At 42.1% G+C, this 25,408-nt stretch overlaps 1 protein-coding gene across 1 annotated transcript in view; it reads left to right on the top strand.

Annotated features, from left to right (window-relative positions):
* LOC124548268 (discoidin domain-containing receptor tyrosine kinase B-like) overlaps positions 1-25,408 on the top strand; it is a 302,795-nt gene that overhangs the window by 34,141 nt on the left and 243,246 nt on the right. Inside the window, exon 2 of the mRNA XM_047125163.1 lies at positions 4,135-4,272. Coding sequence (XP_046981119.1) covers positions 4,176-4,272 — 97 coding nt within the window. The 5' untranslated portion in view covers positions 4,135-4,175. The remainder of the gene's footprint in view (positions 1-4,134; positions 4,273-25,408) is intronic.

The raw sequence follows: 25,408 nt of genomic DNA on the forward strand, positions 1-25,408 counted from the left end.
AAGTTTCTGAGCCTTTCCAGGAAGTTGTAGCAACTTGGAATACTACGCTGCACAAAAAAGGCTCGTTATACAACTTCATGTGATGGACAGAAGTCACAAAGATATGAATCAAAAATTACATTACACAACACTCCACGACCAAAACATTTTGGTTAAGAGATCCTCAGGAACGTTAACTGAACGTTGTTAGAAGAACCATACGAAGCACCAACCAAATTATAATGAGGGAAAAATTAGGATTAACAAGTGTAGTCGTAGAAGCTAATCGTACTGGTCACATTATTAAACAAAATGAGATGGAAAATTACACACATCTTAGAAGACAAGCAAGAAAATTTGCGGAATACAGAGAACACAATGAAGGCACATGCGTCTAACTTTTTCTTTCGGCAACGGCCGTCAGTCCCAGAGCACAGACAAAATTATTAACCAATTTACGGCCAATCTAGATGCAGCCGACAATGATGCTACTTTAGAAATCATTACTTTCGAAGTATTACGTATTGTCGTAAGCAGTGAAAGTAGGTATGAAGCAACTAGCAACGATCTATCAGAGCCGTTTCACGAAACGTTTCAGGTTTAATTGATACGGATGGAACAAATATTTGCAACGAAATACTGTTTTGCAGCTACGTAAGTTAATATTCACAGAAGTAATAGGATAGCATGTACTTTCGAACTTTCGTAATGGTGAATAATGGTAATGTACTCCTACCACGTTAAATAAAAAGAGGAGCTAAATCTTGATTTCCCAGATCATTGGACAGTAATAAGCTTGAACGATAGCGGGTGTTTTTTGATTAAAATCTTGACTACACAGAGAGGTCTTATGAAATTGGCCTGGTAAAACAAATCTAAAACAGCAATTTTTTTTATTTGATAAGGCTTCTTCTGGCATTAAACATAACCTTTTACATCACGGAACGAAGAAGAAAGGATTTGATGAATAAGTCTTTCGCATCATATTAAGTTTTCTCATTGGAACCTAACCTCGTTTGAAGGGTAATCTGATATGACTGGCCCCTGTTGGTGGTCGCATATACCAGAGTGTTGGACCCGATACTTGTCTGATACAGACAGCTACGATTATCTACTTTGTCAATTTCTTCATCTCAAAGAGCACGTCTTCACTATGTACTCAGTTACATGTTCTATCTATTCCAGTCTCTGACTTCTCCCGTAATTTTTACCCTCTAAGGTAGATGTCACAATAGATGTCTTCCCCTTCTCAGTGTTTTCCATATGTTTTTTTAGTTTCCGATTCAGCGGAGAGTTCATTTCTTGGCAGTAACTGATTAGTGTTTAATGTCCCACCGACGGCGAGGTTGTTAGAGAGGGAGCACAAGCTCGGATTAGGGAAGTATGGAGAAGGAAAGCGGCAGTGCCTTTTGGAAGGGACCATCCCTACGTTTGCCTTAAGCGCTTTAGGAAATCATGGAAAATCTGAATCAGGATGGCCGGACGCGGGTTTGAACGATCGTCCTCCAGAATGCGAGTCCACTGTGCTAACCACGGCACTATCCGTTCGGTAACTCATTTCTTATCAGTCCACCTAATTTTCGACATCCTTCTATTGCACAACGTCTCAAACGCATTGATTCCTTTCTTTCCTATATTTCACACTTCTAAAACAATGTTGTGCACTAAACATACAATCAACGAAATATCTCTCATAAATTAAGACCAGTGTTTGATGCTAAAAGACTTATTTTGGTAGGAATCCACTCTTAGCTTAATCTGTTTTCTACATCATTCTTGCTTCGTCTGTAATACGTTGTTTTGCGTCCACAATAGCAGAATTCCATTCTTCATGGTCACCAATTTTCAAGTTAAGTTTATCGTTAATCTCATTTCTGCTAGTCTTAATAACTTTTGCCTTTCACCGATTTTCCGATTTTCCTCTTGACCTATAAACTAAACTCATTAGGCTATTTATTCCATTCAACATATCCTATTCGTCTTTGGCTTGTAATTACTTTTCTGGAAATTTGCCATCGTTTTACAAAGTCTAACTCTTTTTTTAAGTCAAAAAAACCTATGTACGCATTTAGGATCAAATGGAACGTGAAAATTGTCTCCCTGCTGCCTTTAACTCCCCTAAAGCCAAAAAGGATCATCGTCTAACAGAAGCTAACTATCCCGAGAGAGCCAACTAGAAACCATCAAGTATCGGTTGCGAATGATAACTCGAGGAACATAGTACAACTCAGCATGTATCTGTCCCACACGGACCGTAAGGACAAGATTACATAAATGGGAAATTTGTGGTAAGGTTTTATGGGACCAAATTGCTGAGGTCATTGGTCCCTAAGCTTACACACTACTTAATCTAACTTAAACTTACTGGCGCTAAGGACAACATATACACCCATACCCGAGGGAATGCTCGAACCTCCGAAGCGGGGACCTGCGCGGACCGTGACAAGACGCCCCTGACCGCGCGGCTACACCGCGCGGCGATTACATAAATAACAGCGTGCATGATGATGACATTTAAGCATTCTTCCCGCGCTCCATATGGAAATGGAACGGTAAGAGGCCCTGAAAATTGGTAGGTTGCCACGCAGTTCACAGTGGTTTGCAACGTATGACGTATATGTGCTCTGAGGTGACAAAAGTTACGGGTTAGTGATATCCATATATACAGATGGCAGCAGTATCGCTTACACGAGGTATAGAAGGGCGATGCACTGGCGGAACTGTTATTTGTACTCAAGTTATTCACGCGGTAAGATTTCCGACGGGATTATTGCACACGACGGGAATTAATTAGACTTTGAACATGGGATGGTAGTTGGAGCTCGACGCATGGCACACTCCATTTCGGAAATCGTTAGGGAATTCAATATTCCGAGATCCACAGTGTCAAGAATGTGCTGAGAACACTAGCTTTCAGGCTTTACCTCTCACCGCGGACAACGCAGTTTTCACTTAACGGCCGTATGCAGCGCCATACGCGTAGTGTTGTCAGCGATAACAGAAATAGACATTGCGTGAAGTAACCCCAGAAATCAATGTGGGACGAACGTTCGGAAAATGCGGCGAAATCTGGGGTTCATGTTCTAAGGCAATAGACGACCGATGAGAGTGCCTTTGATAACAGCACGATATCGCCTGCAGCGTGTCTCCTGGGTTCGTGGCCTTACCGGTTGGACCCTAGACGACTTGAAAACCGTAATCTGATCAGATGAGCCCCGATTTGGTAAGTGCTGATCGCTGGGTTTGAGTGTGGCGCAGATCCCACGAAGCCGTGGTTCCAAGTTGTCAAATAGGCACTGTGCAAGCTGGTGGTGGCTCCATAATGGGCTGTGGTGTGTTTATGTAGAATAGATTGGGTCCTCTGGTACGATCATTAACTGGAAATGTTTTTGTTAGGCTACTTGGAGCCGATTTGTTACCCTTCATGGACTCATGAATTCGAGCGAATAATTGCGCCACGCACCAGCAATACTTTCGCAATTACGGATGGCTGTAGGGGCAGCATGGCTCTGTGTTTCTGCTGGGGACTTCCAGCGAGGTGTTGAGTTCCAATGGCAAGTCGAGCTGCTGCACTAGGCCGGGAAAAAAAGAGGTTCTCCATGACATTAGGAGATTTCCCATGGCTTTTGCGACGTCAGTGCAGATGTAGGTGCTCACCTTCCTGTATATTATACCGGTCAGCAATTTTGATGCCAGCGCCGTTGAGTTGATTGTACGATTGTTTGCGCACTTATCTGCCTTTGGCGTCTTCGGAATTGTGTGGATGATATTTGTCCAAAGTCTGATTCTATATTTTCAGTCTCACAGAGTCTATAAACAAACCGAGCATTCGTTTGTTAGCCACTTCTTCAGTGATGACAGCCGTAGAGACCTGTTTAGCATGATGTAGTTAATGAAAGCTCCAAACAGGGGACAATCTCTACGGATTTCCTGGCCCCTGCGTTTATTCACCGTCCGATCTCGATTTTGTAAACGCGCAAAATCTCTGTTCTGCCTTCAGTGGAGCACAATGGACTAGACGTGTGGCATGCAATGTGGTTATTCTCACCCTTCGATTTGCAGTTGTGGTAAAACTTCAACTTCTGCATGTGACATGCTGCTGAGACAGGATATGTGCAGAATGGGTCCTAATCTCCCATCCTGTTTATGCTGCAGGGTGGTGGCGCCATCGGCGGTGGCTGCTGGTCTGCTGTGGGATGCTGGTAGCGAGTATGCGGCCGGCGGCGCAGCTGCAGCAGCAGCTGACCACGGCTCTGGTGGTCACACTACTCGGAGCAGCAATGGCGCAACAAGGTCAGTGGAGAGGCTAAGTACCATGTCAAGGTGTGGTAACGTGTCGAGAGCTTAGTTTTGTGGTGCGTATGTACCGTTGTCCTCAACACAGGTTTCACAAATCTTCCAACATAATGAGCCCTTTAGTGGCAGTAAACGTGCAAGAACGTAGAAACTACGACCTCTATTTACACCTCTCACAAATTTAAAGTCTCAGTATTAGGTAGCGTATGTTGATTTTCCACCATCACGGTAACGTTTGCTCTGTTTTTTTGGGCTTCAAAGAGCGACACTGTGTTGTATTCTCATTTCAGAGTCCCTTTCGTAGGGGTGTTGTAAAAAGACGCGGACAGAGCGGTTGGGGAGAGGGAGTGGAGAGAGGGGGAGGACACATGAAGACGATACCTCCTCTTCTAAAAGGTTTTATGTTTTTACATATACATATTTCCCAATTTCTTAAATAACCTGCAAAGAATATAGCAGCGTAAGAATGGAGAGCCTGAAAAAATGCCGAGGAATTCTATAAAATTCCATGTCCACACGGATAGACATGCGTCCTGACCACCTGTGGGGAACGTTCGCAAGCTAACCTGCTGTTGACTACAATGCCGATACGTTTAGAGTCCACGTGTAGAACCGGTGAATCGCAGGAAGTAGAATGATCTGAGACAGATAGGGAAGAACATCTGCTCCACGAATAATAAAAATTACAAAAGTAGGCGTCTGGAACGCGTGCGGAAATAATTGACGGAAAAAGTGTTCCCCTCATTCTTGCTCTCACATATTCTGCAGACCTGTGTTCGTAATCGTTGCATTCTGTAAGATATTGATACTTGTGAAAGCGCACTCTGATTTTATATTATGTAAGATTCAATGTTGTAAAAAATTTTACAGTTTGTTGCAGTCGTATTTCTCACGTCAACTTCATGTCCCACGCACTTTTCAACATTTTTGGACAAATGTTTTTCAAATGCTGCAAATCTCTGAAATGAAATTTCTTATAAGTTATGCTAAGGGAGTGCACTCACTCATGTAAATCAGTTGTTGAATTAAAAAGTTTTAATCTTGTTATTATTATAACCTAGACATCTGTGCCATGTTAAAAGATATGTGAACAGTAAGTGAGACTTTTGGAGGTCGGAGTGGGGAGAGAGACTGTAAGAAAATGTGACCCATCCCTCCCTCCATCTATAATCAAACACTGGATCCACATCTCGCAGTAACAGGTACAGCTACATCTTAAAATTTGCTTGGGTCTGAAAAAGATTTCCCACAGCCACTGCAACAAGTATTGGTGCCGATAGTTTTATTGGTGACTGAGGCTGTGAACTGAAAAACATTCCATCAGTACTTAAGCCATTTGCAGACTAATAACTATAGCTATTACAAGTCGATTTTTTTAGGTTGGTTAGTACCTCCAAGTACTTGTGGCAAGACCAAACCATTAATGTTTATTTTCGTCTGGGCAGCAGGTCAGGTGTTGAAGTATGGACGTATTTATGGGGAAAGCTGAATAGTCTCGAAAGCTTAACATAACGCTCTCGGTACTAACTTTCCTTCTTATATGGTATTCATATAGTTTCTTGTGCGAAAAGAAGTGGAAATAAGTTGAAACATTATTCATGCCGGTTTTTCTTCCTCGTACATTGTGGTTTCATAACTAATTGGAGCCACGTTATTTTGAAATTTGAATCTTACGTTTTCAAGTGCCATAAGTAAGGAATATCTGCAGCAAGTGATTGTCACCGTAACGTAAACGGCAAACAACATATCTTTAGCGGACCCTTTAACATCAGTAACGTAAATGGTGATTGCCATATTGGCCAACAGACAGCTTGTAATTAATTCCAGGCTCTTTAATTAAACAAACATCACGTACGTTTGTAAGTTCTAAATCTTAAGTCTACCATTTACAGTCCCGTACGAAGCAGAATAGTAGCAGAATGTCCACATTTGGAAGCTAGCTGTCGATCCTATACGTATTGATTGGCCACAATTTTAAAGCAAACTCACCCTCAGATGCACGTGAAACAAGTCCTGGAAGTACAATATAGCAGAGTGGCGAAGCGATCGATTCAGTATGTACATAAGAACGGCAAACAAAGCCAAAATCGTTTTTCTACAGCAGCATATGGTTGCAGAGAAAAATAGAAGCAGGTTTCCTTAATATTTCTTTTTGACATACATCCAGATACGCATTTTACCCCTGATATATCATAGATAGTGAAGAAAATTAGGCTATCTACTGACGTTAGTAACTGTGACTACATACGTGTAAATTAATGAACTGTAATGAGTGGGTCACTAACAGTAGAATGCTTGATAAACGGAACATCTGTTCTGTTGTAAACGTATTTTACTGAAATTTCAAGACTGACCAGGCTGGTTAAGGGTTATTCGCTATAACTGTCAGAACGGATCAAATCAGTACCAAAAGAGCAGTCATACTCTCATTCATCCGCTGCAAATTTCTGATGTTACACTGCAAGAACAAATAACAGTACTTACCTTAAAGCCTATGCAGTAGAAAAATCTTTCTTCTTTACCGGATACTTTTACGCTTAGTCACTTAAATTTTGTATGACACAACATGACCTGTAGGCACCAACGTAGCCACTAAGCCATAACTGGAAATCTGGTACTAAATGAGAATCATTGAAGGGTCCAAAGTCTTCCCGTAAAGGTCAAAATTATATCATCAGATTTCAGAAGTTTCCTCTTTCTCCGGATGAATAACTTCAGCTATTTTTCCTTATTTCCGTCACCTAGTAAGCTCTGTACGAAATGAAAACAATAGAGAAGAACGAGAAAGTCGACATTTTACAAAACGTGGATAAATAAACGTTAACATCTTACTTCATCTCATTATGGGTTATTCATTTAGTATAAATGATATTCCTAGACTATTTATTGCTACAACAGAACACAGAATACCACCAACGCCAGGAATAACAGATACTACCAAAGAGAGCATAGAAGAGGACTTTTTGTTTCTCGGGCATAAAGCACGAATGAGACCAACTAGTCTGACCAAGCGGATTATTACGTACTTTATAGAACGAAAAGAAGGGGCCCTGGTTGTTCGAAATAGGTGGGATCTTTAAAAAGATGTCGTCACATATAAAGAACTCTATGACAGTGACTTATTCAAGAAGGAACGTGGAGCAAAGTAGGATTCACATAAAAACTGACAAGACGTGTACAGGAGGAATAAGGAGGCTCAAAGAACTCGAAAGAAATCTACTAGGTGCAAGTTAAATTACAAAGAAAGAGGTTGTAGAAATAGAGTGGGTTTCAGATGGAGTTATGGACTAAATAGTATTCATGTTGGTCAACCAAAATATTTTTACAGATAGCAGAGACTTTAGACTCTGTAATGACAGGATCACTGCGAATATAGGCGGAGAATGCGCAGAATATTAAAGGCTTTCGTTATAATAACTTTTCTCCCATCTCTCACAATCAGCGGCTGTACCGAGTGACGGCACCAGGGTCTGGCCAGACTGACGATCCGGCGGTCAGTAAGCCTGTCCTTGCCTCTGGCGGTGGGCTGGCGGGACACAGCGTTACGTAAGTCACCCTAAGCCGGCGGCAGGCAGCGCCCGCTCTGGAAAAGGCGGTCCTTTCCTGGGGCTTAGCATCAGTTATTCAGTAAGCTGGTTTGCTTTACGCAACACGCCGGCTTTTGTGAGCCAAGTGGCCCGTCCGCTTTAAGACTGGTATTGGCAACGCCACCGGTGGAAACACGGGGGCCTCTACTGAAAGGAAACCTCGCAGCCCAAAGTCCTCTGTGGGCAGTTAACAACTGGTTTTGCTCTAAGGTCTCGGATGCCGCACAGTATTGGCAAATGTTAGACAATGAAGAACGCCTAGTAAAGAGAAGAATGACTGGTAGTTCACACGAAATTCTTAATAGAAGTTCTACAGATACGACTGTAATTGAGACTTCCTGAGTGTTAAAGAGAGAGAATGCCATTAGCAAATCTGATGTATTTTTCCATTTTTGTAAGATTAAAAATTTGTTTACGTGTTACATCATATTTCCATTTTTTTATTTAATTTCTTTAACTGACGTCTATGAACACCTTACTATTTCAACCATTCTCATGTACTTACTTCACTTCCTATTTATTTTTACACTACAATACATTCTTGTGTTTTTCGTGTTGCTACATTCCTGCGATTTTACATCTTGTAGAATGAATACATAGGCAAACTAAAACTACGAGAATGAGAATTGAGACGGAAAACACAAATCAGTATCTACAAACGCAAATGTAATTGCTTTATAAGTACATAAAATGATTAAGTAGTAACCTGTTTATTTCAACCAACTACTAAGTGCCATTGTTAGTGTTATTATTATCAATAATTTTTTTAACTTTCTTATATGGAGCGTAGAACTACAAAAAAGGATTGCCATCTTGTTCTGCCTTCTACTAGTTTTTTCACCTCTTCCCATACTATTCCTTGCTGTTGACCTTCTGCTTCAACTGATCGTCTCTGCGTCATTCTGGGCCTGCCTCGTCTCCGTCGTCCCTGTGAGATCCAATGAAGTGCTTTCTTCGCACTGTGTTCATTTCGTAAGTCTCCAAGGTGTATGTCGTAAACATTGCCACTTCCTGCTTCTCATTTCCAATTCAGTTGGCTTCTGATTGATTCCTTCCCAGAGTGTTTCATTAGAGATGACATTTGGTCACCATATCCCAAGGATGTTCCTCAGATACGTGTTGTTGAATATCTGCAGCTTATGGATTATGCGATTTGTCACTTTCCATGTCTCATACCAGTATAGGAACACAGACTTTACGTTACTTTCAAATATCCACATTTTGGTCCTCAATGTTATTCCGTTCAATCTCCACGTAGAGCGGACAGTTGTAAAAGCGCCTTTGGCTTTGTTGATGCGGCTGTTGAACCAACCTCCATATGGGGTACTCATGTTTTCAAGGTAGAGAAATTTATCCACCTTTTCGATTACTTGGCGCCTTTAGGTTTAAGCTCTGCGGTGTTGTTATCATTTGCCCGTATGTTTTTTGTTTTTCGGCATTAATTTTCAAGCCGAGTTTCTTCCACGCAGATTTCAGATCTTATTGTTTCTCTTTCATGTCGCTGAGGCTAACGGGTAGACGACAGAGGTCCTATGCAAAATCTAGGTCTTCTGGGTGTGTTCCAATGCTCAATTTTATTCATCTCACTTTATCTATTGCTTGCGTCATTACAAGAATTAGTACTATGTTAAATATTATCGGTGACAGTATGCAGCCTTGCTTACCTGCTGCTTTCACTGCTATTTGATCTGAAAGCAGGACTTGATATTAAACCTGACACTAGTAGTTTTCATACGTGCACTGATAAGAGAAATTATTTTCTTGGGAATTTCAAAAGTTTGCAGTGAGCCCTATATTTTTGTTCTAATTATAGTGTCGGATTCTCGTTCAATGTCTACAAACAGCATGTAACGCGGTGGTTGGTATTCATATCAACGTTCAGCTACTATTCTCTGGTCAATGCAAGAGCAGCCTTCCCTGAATCCTGCTTGTTATCTTCCTATTTTCTTCTGTATATACGTTTTTATCGAATTTGGTATTATTCGCGAGAGAATCTTGCTTGGGATTGATAGCCTCTCCAATTATCACAAACCGATAGATCTGCTATCTTGGGGACCTTAATGAGCATATCTTTGTTCCAATCATTCGCTACTTTGGCTGTCATCAGTGGATGAAAAATTTCTGCTCTTCCGTTTTTTATGTATTTCGATGCTTTAGCGATTTATTCTTCGGATAGCAGTTCAACGCTAATTGATATATCTTCTCTGTCTACATTCAACTGAATCACAGTGTCTACTGCAGTTTCACGATTCAGAAGGTTTTCAAAATGTTAGTTCCATCTCTGCACTTGATTTTCTCGATTTGAGAGTAGCTTTCTTTGCTTGTCCTTGGTTAGCATGCCAGCCCGAAATTTCTTATTTTTCTGATTCATTGTGATGTTATGTAGGGTCTTGCTATTGTCCCTGTTAGCTGCTGCCTCCACCTTATTGCGAGATTTTTGATGAAGGTTCTCATATCTTTTCTTAAACTCCTCTTCACCATCCTATTTAATGTGCAGAGCTCCTCCAGGATTTCTTCTTTTACTTCTCTTGTCTCTGTGCAATTTAGCCGGAGTTTAGTTTTCTCCTCTGCCGCATTGCATCCCAAGTATGGCCAGAGATCCATTCTTGTCTGCCGTGGTCCTCTGTTCCGAGAATTTCTTCAGCAGTCCATGCACAGGCCCACTTTACTGGCTCCCATTGTTCCTCAGTGTCGTTCTCTTCGATTCCTCTGCTAAGCGCTTCAAAACGCTTTCTCAATTGCATCGAAAACTCCTCTCGGACTTCCCAAAATTAAACCTAATCCTCTACTGCCCGCAATGTCTCTTGTGTGCAACAATTTTAGACGGCTGTTGATAGCATAAAGTGGTGATTGCTACCAAGATTTGCTCCTGTTTTATTCCTCACTTGTAGGAGTGTTCTTCGCCATGTCCTGGGAATTGCAAAGTGGTCTATCTGGTGCTCTGTTCTGCAGTCTGCTGAAACCCACGACACTTCATGGCACTGTTTGTAGGGCTAAATAGAACCTACAATGATCAGGTTAAACATACCTCACAATTCTGAGACTTTCACCATTGTCATTACGGGTCCCAACCCATATTGCCCTATAATCTGCTCTATCCCATGGTTGTCATTCCCAATTTTTGCATTGAAGTCACCCATGAACAGGAGGATATCTCTTTTTCGACTCTTTAGGTGTGTTTCTTGGAGATTGCTATAAAACTTGTCTTTCTCTTCATCCTCAGACATTTCTGTTGGTGCGTAACATTGTACAATGATCACTGGTCTTAACCTCGTTGCATAGCGAGCGACTGTGATTTTGTCTTTAACTGAGTGCCACTCTATCAGAGACTGCTTTGATTCCCGGTCTAGTGCTAATGCCACTCTTTCACAATGGATTTCATCCTTTCTTCAAGAATAAAGGAGGATATGCCCTTCCTTTATTCTTTATTCTCTAAATCCAGTTATTCTTGGTTCACTTAATCCTACAATATCTAATCTGTATCGTTTCATTTCTTGTACTACTTCTTTTGTTTCCCTGTCTATCACATTTTTATCAATTTCCAGAATCCTATTCATGTTGCTCGTTTCATCGCCAAAGTTGCTATCTTTAAATCCGTCTGATTATTAGTTCAAAATGGTTCAAATGGCTCTAAGCACTATGGAACTCAACATCTGAGGTCATCAGTCCCCTAGACTTAGAATTACTTAAACCAAACTAACCTAAGGACATCACACACATCCATGCCCGAGGCAGGATTCGAACCTGCGACAGGAGCAGCAGCGCGGTTCCGGACCGAAGCACCTAGAACCGCTCGGCCACAGCGACAGGCTCTGATTATTAATTAGTACTCTCTGTTGAATTTCCTGTGACATGCTAGCTTCAGGTTCACGGGTTATCGGTCCATACACGCTATCCTGATGCTAGGGCTCCTCCTTTGATTGCAATTGAACTCACAGATGTTTTCTGTCGAGGTTATCTCCCTTAGCCTTTGAGGGTCCTCTCTCTCTGCAAGAGAGCAGCTACTCATTATGGTCCGCAATCCACGTTGCCCTACAATTTGCTCTATCCCATTGTTGTCAGTCTGGTGAGCGTTCCTCTATCAGCCACCTAGGGACCAATGGCCCCTCATGGGACTGTTCATATTGTTAGACATATAAATGCGAACGAATTTCTATGCCGCCGAAATGATTATCACAGTGCTCTACAGATGGTTGAAATACCGTGTGAATGACAGTACGATGTTACCACGGCGTTATACAGTAGGGTGGCTGGCTGGTTTGGGGGAGGAGACCGGACAGCGAGGTCATCGGTCTCATCGGATTAGGGAAGGACGGGGATGGAAGTCGGCCGTGCGCTTTGAAAGGAACCATCCCGGTATTTGCCTGGAGCTATTTAGGGAAATCACGGAAAACATAAGTCAGGATGGCCGGACGCGGGATTGAACCGTCGTCCCCCCGAATGCGAGTCCAGTGTGCTAGCCACTGCGCCACCTCGCTGTGTGCGATTTACAGTAGCCGACAGTCGTTTCGGTCACCTTACGCGTGGATGGTAGTTCAGCAGTCTCCCATCGACCAACAGTGCAGTTCTCGAGTGACTATACAGTGTAGCATTGCTGCCTATAGCACAGGGTAGTAAGTGGATACTCGAGGTCACCACAACCAGCCGTCAAAGCCACTACTCGGTTGACTCTTACCAATTACATGTGCTCTATATCCGTTCTCTGAAAATATGGAGTAAAGACTGTGTATTACGGGCTTGTCAACTAAAGGTAGTCTAAGGTTTCCTTAACACTATATGCGGGAAGATGGTTGAGGAGAAAGTAAATTATCATTAACAGGGCTAAATTTATATCTAGAGCGACACTGCAGTGCATGTGTTGTTCACAAAGAACGAAGCAGTGTCCTTCGGACACACGGAAACGACGGCGTATGGAAGTCTGGATGTGGCCGTCGGTCGTGTGTGGATAGTCAGAGTGGTTATGGCAATCGTTCGCGTAAAGCAGGAAATCCGAGTTTGTGTCTCAGTCCGGTACAAATATTTGCTGTCGTCATTGCCTTACAAAGATGATGGCTGTTCGAATTCACAACTGCGTATTCTTTTCATTTTACATGTGCAAATTTACGGAATTCTCAAAGCAAACTGTGTGCTGTATTTCACAGCTTTCCGTGTGTCAGGTTGGATGTATAAGTCTTCACCAGTCACATAGACACACACTATATTCAGAGCACGAAGTGAGTGGGACAGTTGCAGCTAGAGAAATTGATTTGAATAAATAAATTACCACAGTCGCTGCCATGAGATGATTTTTTGATCTCCTATTGATTCACAACTCGTTTCGTGACTGTAAGTAACATCCTCAGGTGCCAAACAATTTACTTTATTAGACGTGGAAGCCATCCCTCAATAAAACATGTAAGTCAACCATTCTTATGCTGATCATAGTGTAAAAACGCAATAGAAAAAAAACCTTGCCACTGGATTGCGTGTGTGCTTTGAGAGACCGTACGTGTAGCGGCCAGCCCACAGGTACCCACCTGCTTATATTCAAGCTATAATGTTCTTGACGCTTCCTTGGATGATTTCCTCGTGTTGGTCTGTGAGTCCTCCTCTGCTAGTTAGCAACTGCATCGAAAACTTTGCCTCCGTCGAGTCTTGAGATACTTGCTAGCGTCAACGTGTAAAGAATTATTCGGTTCATCTGTCACATCACAAGGTTTTCTTCTGAGTCCATAAAGATAAAGAGAAGTTAACGATGCATTTCAGCTCGCCTAGGAATAGAATCCGCCAACCAACTGAGACCCACATGTAAAAATAAGAAGTTCTCCAAGATCTGCCACCGAGCGAGGTGGCGCAGTGGATAGCGTACAGGACTCGCGTTTGGGACGACGACGTTTGAAATCCACCTTCGGCCACCCAGATTAAGGTTCCTGTGATTTTCCTAAATATTTTAAGACAAATTCCGGGATGGTCCCTTTCAAAGGGCACGCTCGATTTCCTTCCCCACCCTTTCATAATCCGACCTTGTGCTCCGTTTCTAATGACTTCTTTGTCGACGGAACGTTAAGCAAGAGTCTTACTTTCTTCAAAATTCTGACGTTTTTTGATGTATATATTCTATCACTAATGTTGCCATATAAAGTATTTCCTTCGCCCATCGGTCTCTAAATAGTTGTCAGACTACCGGCCTAGAAAATGTTAGTTCACTTTCCTCCGAAACGATTTTCTTTTCTTGTTTTTTTTTTTTTTTTTAGTTGTGACGCCAAAATCTAATTTCGAGGCACTACACACTGAAATTGAGTCAAGAAAGAAGTAAGCAGAACAATATTCTCAAGGAAATTTTTGGTATTATTTTTCAAAATGCCAATACATTCGTTTAAAATTCGTGGGCATTAAAGCGCTGGAAAAACGCATTTCAGGTTTAGGAGCAATATCAATGATCAGGAATTCGTCGCTATTAAAGTAGCAGAACATCAAAATGTGAAATTACTTGAAATTACAAAAATACACATGCTTGAAGTAATGAACAAATGAGTGAAGCATTTAGCGTTTCTTGGGCCATTGCGCAAATGTGGAAGAAAATATTGTGTAGACCAGAAAATCTAGATCAAACACCAGAGTAGACAGGAAAATAAGTGGAAGACTTAGTTCACTTACTTCATGAGAAAATACATTTAATCTAGAATTATTATAATAACTGCTCATGCAGCTGTATAAGAGCGTCATTGATAGTAACTATTACTAGGACGTACTTTAAATCGCCGTATTTCAGCGGATATACGTGTGCACGTAACAGTCAAATAGTTTATGTATGTGTTCACATAACGTTGGTTGCAGAAAACAAATATAATAGTGGAAATAGTTTATGTATGTGTTCACGCACCGCTTGTTGCACAGAACAAACATAAAAGTAGATTAAGGAAACTGAATAGCTCTCACGGTGTTCAGTCCATTTTCAGCTCTCTTCATTCAGTTGTTGACTTTAATAGTCCCGTTTCGTCATGCGATCGAACACTCGTACAATAGTTATAGAAGCTTGAGGACGTGCCTCGCTACCAGTACCTAGTCTCACGCATGCAGCAAGCCAAGCCACCAGCAGAGCGCAATGTCATATTCATGACTCTCCACAGAGTTGGGCGCCGATGTTGTGCTGACGTCTTCGACAGCAGTAAACAGGTGTCTCACAGCACCCTAGACGTGGACTCCTTAAAGTGGTTATATGAACTGACAACATCCATCTGAGAATGGACAATATCGACTGCCTCGGATTTCGATGTCCAAAGAAGCCTGTACAACGAAGCGCAGAGAGAGACCACTAGCGGGTAAGTTCCCCGTTCAGTCTCGGAGTTCAGCCCTCACCTGCGTGGGACTCCGCGATTGGCGGTGTCTGTCGCACTACCTGTCAATGTTGGTTTGATGATGGAATACATATGGCGAGCGTTATGCCATCAACAGAGATATGCCGACTCTGCGCCCTCTTTATGCTGACCATCCTAATGATTGTGAATGTGTGGAAGTTAATACCTTAGCATTGCTTAACATTGTGGATTTACACTTCCATTCGAGACTCTTCTTTCTCAACTGGCGCCCTTCTAAATTTACAGCCGTTCCTATGTCTGCGGAAGCATGAGGTTTCATTCATTCCTTCACCTTACTCTTGATTCAATTTTATGAAGGAGGAACGTAGTTACTATTACAGTGTCTAATGACACCTGGAAAATACAAAAGATATCGCTGCATTACTGCGTGTGGTGGCAACACTGCAACTGACGGCTTCCAAGCACATGAAAGCTATATTGTATTCATTAGTATTACTTCCACCGTTAATCTAACGCCTCATGATATAATGATTATTTTAGTTTGCAATGCGTAACATATAGTTACGGACAAGCCGACATTTGCTTGTGTATCTAGTACCCCACTGAGCAGGACGACCCCTATCCATTGTCACCACAGGAGGACGGAAAACGACTCATAAGATACAAACTGGTTCATAGTCGGCAGAGAATTATTAGACTGCTAAATCTGGAAGCGGGTTGGTACAGACACGCAACCCAAGGAGCTTTGGGAATATTTAGTGCCGTAGCTATTAGGGTGTTTGCACTGCTGGTACCGAGTGCCTTTTCGAGAAATACACCCATAAAGTCTTCATACATGATGTCCTTCTGTTTTTTATCACTTCGTTGTTGTGATGCAAGAGAAGTTGGAATGTTCACCTGCATTCGCAGGCCAAGGCTCAATGCAGCCCGGCTCCTTCGATAAATGGTTTAACGTCCTGCACTTTCCAATAGTATGGGCTGACAGTTCTAGTGCCTCGAGCATTTTCTTGTTATCCAATGCGTCCAACGCTTAGCACATTGGTGGTATGACCAGTGTTCATCTTCCCAAGATATGGACTCATTTAAAGTCGAAATTCACTATCTTCTTCCCAACTGTGAATTAACTTACCAAGCATGTTTCCAGAGCAGCTGCGTTTTAATGGGGTGTCATCATCGTACGGCAGATTGGTATTCTATAAATATATGAGTACAAAAGCAGTGCCGCAAGTGAAGGCCGCAATAAGCAAGAGGACAAATCTTAGGACGGACTCAGTGTCCAACACCGAACCTTGAAATGAGAATCAGATACTTCGTTAAGTTTAACGTGTGTTAACTTCTTGTCTGTGTGACTACAGGGTGTAACTTTACGTTTACTGGCAGCTGTGTGTAACCATTCGTCGTATGCCGTGACCTGAAGTGCCGTAACTACACTACTTTCGAATATAAACATTAACTGCATAAATTTTTATTGAGTATGTGATGTTTGATTACTCTAAACTGGACCTGACAGTCTGTAAATGATTAATAACTGAAGGCAAGGAGTAGGTATCTGTAATACTCTGGAAAACTTTCTCATCAACAATCAGAAGTTACAGTGGTCAACTGTCGCTAATGAAATCTGTATGCTGTTGTGCATGTAACTTCTGAGTTATACAGAAAATATACAAATTGATACAGTTTCCAATGTTCGTGATGGTCCTACAGTCGATTTTTACCTGGGCGAAGGAAACAGCTACTCCGCTCTGCTTTAATATTTGAAATAAGTTGTGGAGCTACATGTTCCTGAAAGAAATCACTGCGTGGCTGACAGCTTTAAAATTTGCTTTAGCTACCTGTCAGTAAAGATCGATACGTTGAAAGGAACGCAGCTAGTGCGAAGTATGATAGCAAAGTTACGTTACGTTTTACTTTCAAACAGTGAGACGATAGCTTAACGAACTAACGGCAAACGAATGATAATGTTGTTCCAAATTGAAATTATATTGCGACTACTAACCACATAGAATCTCTACTGCATTGGAATCAGATCTGTAGTATTCTTCAGACATGTCACAGACAATAAAACTGAACAGATCAGCACTGACAAGAAGGAAATTTCTGGCCAGGAAAAGTCTATTAGTATAAAACATAGGTACGTTTGGAGCACAGAATTGTTTGGTAGTGAAACATGGACTGTGGAAAAACCGAAGCAAAAGAGAAGCATTTGACATGTGGTGCTACAAAAGGATGTTGAAAATTAGGTGGACTGATAAAGTGAGGAATAAGGAGCTTCTTCACAGAATCTGGAGGGAAGAAATATACGGAAAATTAAAGAATTGTTAACATTTAAGTTACATGAAATATTCTGTTTTGCTTTTTTAGAAATCTTTTTAACCGAAACAGAAGGGTGAAAAATGGTTACAACAGCTATTGATAATTCTGGAATGGATACCAAAGTATAGATTGTTGGTCAGAATTCAGCTTTTGCATTACGACAGTTCGCGTAAAGTTAAATATGATGCAAAACAGCATACTTTAGAGTTAGAATTAGCGTTCACAGCAGATAAGACCGTTGTCCGTATTGTCTCATTCATGCTGAAAAGTCGCACCCGAGAGCACCGCAAAAAATCATCCTGTATCCACCATGTACGCCATCCGCAGAGCTCCCTCATGGACCACCGACAACAGGAGACTAATTGGATCTGAACATCAGTGACGTCATCTGCAAATAACAAGGACGCACTCTCCTAAAACAACCTCTTGCAGCCCGAGCGTTAAATGTCATCCATGTGTTTACGTATCCAGAGACACTCTCTGGGGCATTTATTACAAATAAAGCTGCCACTTATCATAACTCAGCAACCTTACCACTTAAACTCTCAATTAGAACTACGTTATTCGACGAGTTCACTACTGAGGCAGATGGTTTCTGTATTGAAATTTACTATTGTACGGAGGTATTTGATTAGTGAGCAGAATATGTTCTGTCACCCTATCTTTTGTCTGGCGAGACAGTTCGGACGAAATTACATACAATGCCATCCGTCAGGACACACATGACGTGAGTACTGTGCAGTGGACCAAGACGATATTTCAAGCCCTTAGTCGTTGTCAGGGGAAATGTAGTTTGTAAAGTAACAGTACAATTTTCTCGGTTCACTTCAAGCAATTCCCGCAACATTTCCAGAGCGACATTTTTCCCCTAATCTTCTGGCCACAATGATGATGACACACTTGCAAAGATAATGAATTATAGTTTTATTTGAAAAAAAACCGAAAGACATATCCAGTTTCAGTTTACTAATCTGCAGGGCCTATTTTGAGTTCACAGCGTTAGAGTCCAGGTTAAACTGACAGGTCAAATGCAGACATAATGAGAAATTTCACGTTGCCTGTGGCAAACATTGGCAAACTGCAATTACCGCCCGGGGCTGTCATTACCACCCGTTCTCTTTGTATTTACTGTATTATGCAAACAAAAAATTTTTGCCTCAGCTTTCCATTCAACTAATAATTCAATGGGCATGTTCAGTTATAGGCTTACGTTTGTACGCTGTACGCATGCGTATTTTCTGTATTAATAATGGGCTCTCATCGTTCCCTTACTTACACCACTGTTATATTGATTATGTCCACCCGTAAGTGGTGAAGATGCGTACCAAATGGTCACTCGCCATCAGAGTATCATGCGTATCATTGTACGTCTGAAATACAATTACGCGTTTTATTTTCAGGGAAGATTCTGGAATCCTAAACGGTTGTTTTTCCGATTACAGCCGCGTCCGACCGGAACTAGATCCCGTACGCCTAGTGAAGAACTGTGCTTCCATCTGCCTTGACGTTGTAATTGTAGGTAGGCACTGTACTGCTTACGACATCCAATGTATCTCTGTGTTATCAGGGCATACTAGAGTCTCATTATTATATATTTGTTTGCTCCTTACAGAATATTTCTTAAATTTTAATACACTGGCGGGTGGCTCCGGAGCTAAAAACATAAATCTCTAACCTTCTACAAATGTTTACTACCAGATTTTCTTAGTTAAGCTGTGGCTTTGTAGCAGCACTCACGGTTCTCTTGTTTTGAAATTGCAAGTTAAAACAAATGGCATACAGGCAAGAGGAATAAATTTATCCTACCAAGAAAAAATACAACATCGACATGACACTGTTACTCGTCTGGTAATCCGAGAGATGAAGGAGGCTTTAGTGTTAGCTCTGTAGTCGCGACACTCCGTTACGGGTAAAACGGTATCCGCTAATAAACAAGTACTAGCCTATCACTGTCAATGAAAATGATGCTCTTTGGAGTCAAGTGACGTACAGTACCACACTCCTCCTGCAGGAGACTAGTTCCGCTCGGTAACCCAACGAGATTTTGCCAATGAAATTCTTCGAGAAAGACACCAGTTACAGATACAGGCGAGAGCAAATGACCCTTAAAAAACTTCTAGGAACCACAAAGGACACCTGGTGGAGAATGATTTGAATACTAACTCACTACTGTTTTCGTACAACAGTAATGAATATGTAAGACCATGTTGCTTACTTCTCTGCATTTGCTTTTATCCGAATGGATGAGTAATAGCAATTTAGCGAGTGTCTGGTAACTTTCTCTTTTGTAACCTACTACCTAATGCTGTACGATGAGCAGTTCCAAAAGCTTTTTCAGATTTGCTGTTAATATAGGATTGAAAATGGGAATGTAGGCCACTTCTGTGAGACAGGTTTTTAAAATTTTTTTTTAATTTACATTTTATGTGTATCCGAGCAAGTCTCATTATGAAGTCGTTTATCAGTTGGCAAAGTGGCTGAAAACTGTAATATATTTCATTCAGCCTATGACCTCCTAGGAAAATCACTGTTTTAAACGATAATACGTGCAGAGGAAAAGCAGAAATCTTCTACCTGGGTGTTTTGCCTTTAGACGTCCACAGAGTTTATGACAAATTAAGAGCATCCTGAACAAAACTTCTTGACTGATAAAACTATGTGTAGGATCAGTGCACGAAACCTATACGGGGCACACGCTCTGCGGGCTGAGTGAGCAAACATGACTCACGATTCGTCGTCACAGTTTTGCTTCTGCCAGTGCTCTTCTCACACTTCCATAAAAAATTTTACCAATATCTTCGCTTCCAGGGATACCAGACCAGCAGGAGGGGTCGGAGTAGCTTCTTTCCGTGCAGTTTGGAAAGTAGGAAAGAACTGTTGGTGTTAGTACAGCCCTAAGGGTGGGTTTTGCGTTACACGCCTGAATAACTCAGTGGATAGAACACTTCCTCGCGAAAAGTGACGGATCTCATTTAAAGTCCCAGTCCGCGACACAGTTTTAATCTGTTTAAAACTTTCAAATCAGCACAAACTCAGCTGCAGAATGAACATTCGTTCTGAAATCATCTAGAATATTTCTGTATAATATGCACACACCTGTTTATTGTCGTCTGTTGTTTCTAAAGAACACCTTACTTTTGTGGTGCGCTATACACACCAAAGACAGTCGTGAGGTCCTTAACGTTTATAGTTATTATCTCGCCCCGGGCCAAGTAATCTAGTGGAAGACCCCTTCTCCTTTATCGGTTTACCATTTATTACACCTCAGTGGCTTCTAGGGCATCGGGGAAGTGACAGCGAAGTGCCTGTGACACCAACCGCTACGCGTAGATCGCCGTGCGGCAAGGCACGTGCTGTTGCCCTTTCTCCTCGCAGCTCTGTGGGGGCGTAACTGGCGCGTTCCGCTGACGCGACGGATGGCCTCCTCTTCCGCGCACCGGAAGACGCCGCGAGGTGCGGGGGTGCCACATGTGGCACTAAGCAGTGACGCAGGCGCCGCGGCCCGCCTCCACGCGATCGTATATTGTTTTACGATACGTGGAACGACGCCGCGTAGCGCGGCCCCTGCCAGCGCTTTTATTTACATATTGCGACATGTTTTATTCAGAGACGGCGCCTCCAAAATTCAGCTTCTGCAACCGAACTTTATTTACTCGCGTTTGCTTCCCTGGCGGTCTACAGCAGGGCACTGGCCTAACTGAATGTCTTTTCGGACCTCTTTGTCCTTGTTTCTCACCGTACTTACAATATACCCCGTCGAAATGAGGGTTTGGTGATTCGGAGAATAGTTCCAGTATACATACGGAAGCAATGAGTAATTACTTCGTAATGCATCTTCCGTAAAAAGGCAGTATGATGGGCGGGTGTGTTTTTACTTCACAGCGTGTACTGATGTGCCTGTATTTCCCACTTACTGCATCCTTACTTGGCCGAGCGGTTCTAGGCTCTTCAGCCCGGAACCGCGCTGCTGCTAGGCCGCAAGTTCGAATCCTGGCTCGGGCTTTGATGTCTATGATGTCCTTAGGTTAGTTCGGTTCAAGTAGTTCTAAGACTAGGGAACTGATGACTTCAGATGTTAAGCCCCATAGTGCTCAGAGCCATTTGAAGCATCCTAATTAACGTCCATCTTTGGTACGTTCCGTTGTGGAAACTGTGATCAATGGGGCCATCCGTGAGGGGTTGTCGTCATGGCAGAAAGGGAAGGGAAACGGTGTCATTATAGTTGAAAGAGGACGGTACGACAGTAGTGGGGAGCGAGCGAGTGAGAAAGAGGCAATAATTACAGTCAAAACAATTGGACGACAATGATACTGAAGATATGAATATTCAAGCTTTATAGACATAGAATTTCACACCTACATAACCCCAGAACAAGATCTAGAGAATGATGGGTTTCGGTTATTAGATGTAGATAACCGAACAATTTTACCGATGAGAGATACAGAGAGAGAGAGAGACAGAGACAGAGAGAGAGAGAAAGGGGGGGGGGGGAGAGAGGAAGCGACGGAAGGTGGGAGGTCAGACATAGTGGTGAAGGAGGATATCTCTCCCATTTTCATCACGTCATGTCAGGTCATTTCATCGATTTTTTTCGAACTGAAGTTCATAAAGATGCTTTGCGATAGATGTAGTAGATGGCGTGCAGTGTATTACTTTTCCCCCTTAGCGGTCCCAATTTTGGTTATAGGCCATAGGAAATGATTTAGTTTCGTGTGAAGAAGTTTCATTCGGATTAAAAAGAGATGGTTAAGAATAGGAACTCTTTGTATGCCTATTACTAGTCCCCAAGGGCACCCACATCTGGGAGGCTAGAGGCAACTGGTAGCGGTCTCCTCCTAGCTCTCATGGAGGCACGCGTGTTTTTAACATTCTGAGAAGTGCAACTTCTTATGACTACTTTCATAACAAATGTAACTATATAGTTCAAGAGACCTTTTCAAATGACAAACATTTATAACGTATAAGGGCAGACTGAAGGTCCGAATGAAAATTTATACCGACGTTGGGTTTCGAACCTACGTGTTTTGGCCGTCCGGGGTGGTCGTGTGGTTCTAGGCGCTACAGTCTGGAACCGCGTGACCGCTACGGTCGCTGGTTCGAATCCTGCCTCGGGCATGGATGTGTGTGATGTCCTTAGGTTAGTTAGTTTAAGTAGTTCTAAGTTCTAGGGGACTGATGACCTTAGAAGTTAAGTCCCATAGTGCTCAGAACAATTTGAACCATTGTTTGAGTCTACGTCTGTTGAGCAGTCTCCTGCTCATTAGTCAGAGGCGCTAAACCCTAAGCAGACTCCTCGGACTACCATACGTTCGGACTACCATAAGCACCTCAGCCGACTTGGTATTTCCTCCTAAACTCGAAAAGCATTGCACAAGCTATCTGGCTGTATTGGAATAGCACTTCAGGATAGAATGAAACGGAGGATGCTGCCTGAAATCTAAGGACAAGAGCTGAAATCAAATGGAGTCTCAAACATCTACGATGTACACATGCATCCTAAAGAGACGCCAGGGTAGCGTATTGGTTGTTGCATCCCGCCCATCCCCTCACCCACAAACAATCGTATGGAGGCCTTTCGATCTGTACTACCACACTCTTAGTAATTAAATCCACACTTTATCAGATAACATTTCAATCTGGCAATACTTCAGACCCCATTTACTCTCGTTACTATGTTTAGAAGACTATTCCCGTCCAGTTTTCTAAAGCGCCTAATGAAGAAATCTGTTTTTTCTGTTACAACGGCAATGTGCACTGTTTCTGGCACATAGCTCGTACCTGAATTTTCATTTTTTCTTTTCCGGCCCCAGGCATCAGTTTTCACGTAATGATGTTTTTCCTTTTTTAAATATTTACGACAATCTAGCTCTGTTACATTGTATACGCCACAACGACACGCTCTCGCAACAAGATATCCGAATGCGAACGAAAAAAGAAAAAGAAAAAACAGTCTCGCAGTACATAATGGACTTATAGAAACGAGTAACATAAGAGAGAAGAAAAGTACACATATTTCCCTCATAATCTGCTGCGTTTGCCTCAGGAATATTGCTACGTAAGACCTGTAGTAATCAGACGACGCTGTGGTACTCCATTTGCGTTAAAAACGCTCTTTCATTTGATAAGTGTTCAGATGGAACAATTCTCAGTGTTCGACGCTAACGGTGCCAAAGTTATTTTGCAACATGTCCAATCGATCGTTCAAGAAATGCAACTCATATGATCTGATACATCCCATAAGGTGATATTATTTCAGTAGTTCTTGTATAATAACGCAAACGATGTCTGTTCTGTGGTTGTCTAAAATGTTTTCCCAGACGTTTGTGGAAGCCAGCCAAGCTGTTCTTTCAAAGCCAGGCAAGCTCTTGTTTCACTACCACTCAACAAATCAAGGAACTACAATGAGATTTTCATTCTGCTGCGGAGTGTGCGCTGATATGAAGCTTCCTGACAGATTAAAACTGTGTGTCGGACCGAGACTCGAAATCGGGACCTTTGCCCTTCGCGGGCAAGTGATCTACCAATTGAGCTACCCAAGCACGACTCACGCCCCGTTCTCACAGCTTTACTTCTGCCAGTACCTCGTCTCCTACCTTCCAAACTTTACAGAAGCTCTCCTGCGAACTGTTCATCAGAAGCTCAAAAAAATGTTCAAATGTGTGAAAATCTTATGGGACTGCTAAGCTCATTAGTCCCTAATCTTACACACTACTTAACCTAAATTATTCTAAGGACAAACACACACACCCATGCCCGAGGGTGGACTCAAACCTCCGCCGCCATCAGCCGCACAGTCCATGACTGCGGCGCCCAAGACCGCTCGGCTAATCCCTCGCGGCAAGCGGAAGCTGATTCCTTAATCTATAGACCTACAAATATTCCTTCCTTTATCTTTGCTTCATTGATCCTTGTAAAGATTTTCCCTGAAGTACATCAATTCGCCTCAAGTTTTTTTATGGGTTTCGTAAATTATTGACGAGGCTTGGTATAAAGTGCTGCGGAGCTACATACACGTTTTTGATGTCGGCAAGAGGGGCGTTCACCACGTTCTTTTGTCCAGCAACAGCCCTATATTCAGCCGGCCATCTTTTTCCACAAATCTGTTATTATTCTTTCTTGTCTCTTTTGTCCCACACACGTAGAAAGCATCAGAACTTCATGGATCCGAGCTGCATGCCAGCACTTGTAATTACCTTAAGGAATTCACAATGATGCCATTTGTATTTTACGCAGTGGATAGGTGTTAGTAATAGTTTACAAAACCGCATCACATTTCTTGAGGGAATTTTAAAAAATGACTATCACAATATACATTGACTTTCGCAACGCAAAGAAATCACCATCCTTTCATATTTTCAGGAGGTCGTGCCCCACAGCGCTTATATAATTGAAAAAAGTCATATTACCGCCTTGAGCCGCCGGTAAACATTCATGCAACTAGTTTCAGTCGTGTGGCCATCAACGTGTACCGTATACCAGTAATACATATGTAACATTACGGGCTTAAACAGTAGCGAATTGGTTACCTGATGTAAATTTTAAAATAACACACATGTAATGAAATGGAACGTACTCACATAAAAGCGTTCACGGCATCATTCTAGGTGAGATGCAACATCGCTATCGCCAGGAGGTCACAGCATGAATTAGAACTGAAAATAAAAGTATATCGTGACACAGTAGTGTGACTCATTACGGAGGCCTCATATCATGAAGACGTAAGTGGCACACATTTTTATATAGCTACCTGTTATCATATAGTAACATCAATTATATCGTTAATCTACAAAACTGTGCTAGGTAGTGGACTAATCCATGTTAAAATTCTAATCGACTTCAGTACTGTGATCATATGAATAACGCATAGAGGCGACTTCACAGTTGCTCACTGTTTACTGGTAGAACCAAAGATGGTCAGGTTGATAGACAAATTGT

Source organism: Schistocerca americana, chromosome 1 (assembly GCF_021461395.2).
Source record: "Schistocerca americana isolate TAMUIC-IGC-003095 chromosome 1, iqSchAmer2.1, whole genome shotgun sequence".
Lineage (NCBI taxonomy): Eukaryota > Metazoa > Arthropoda > Insecta > Orthoptera > Acrididae > Schistocerca > Schistocerca americana.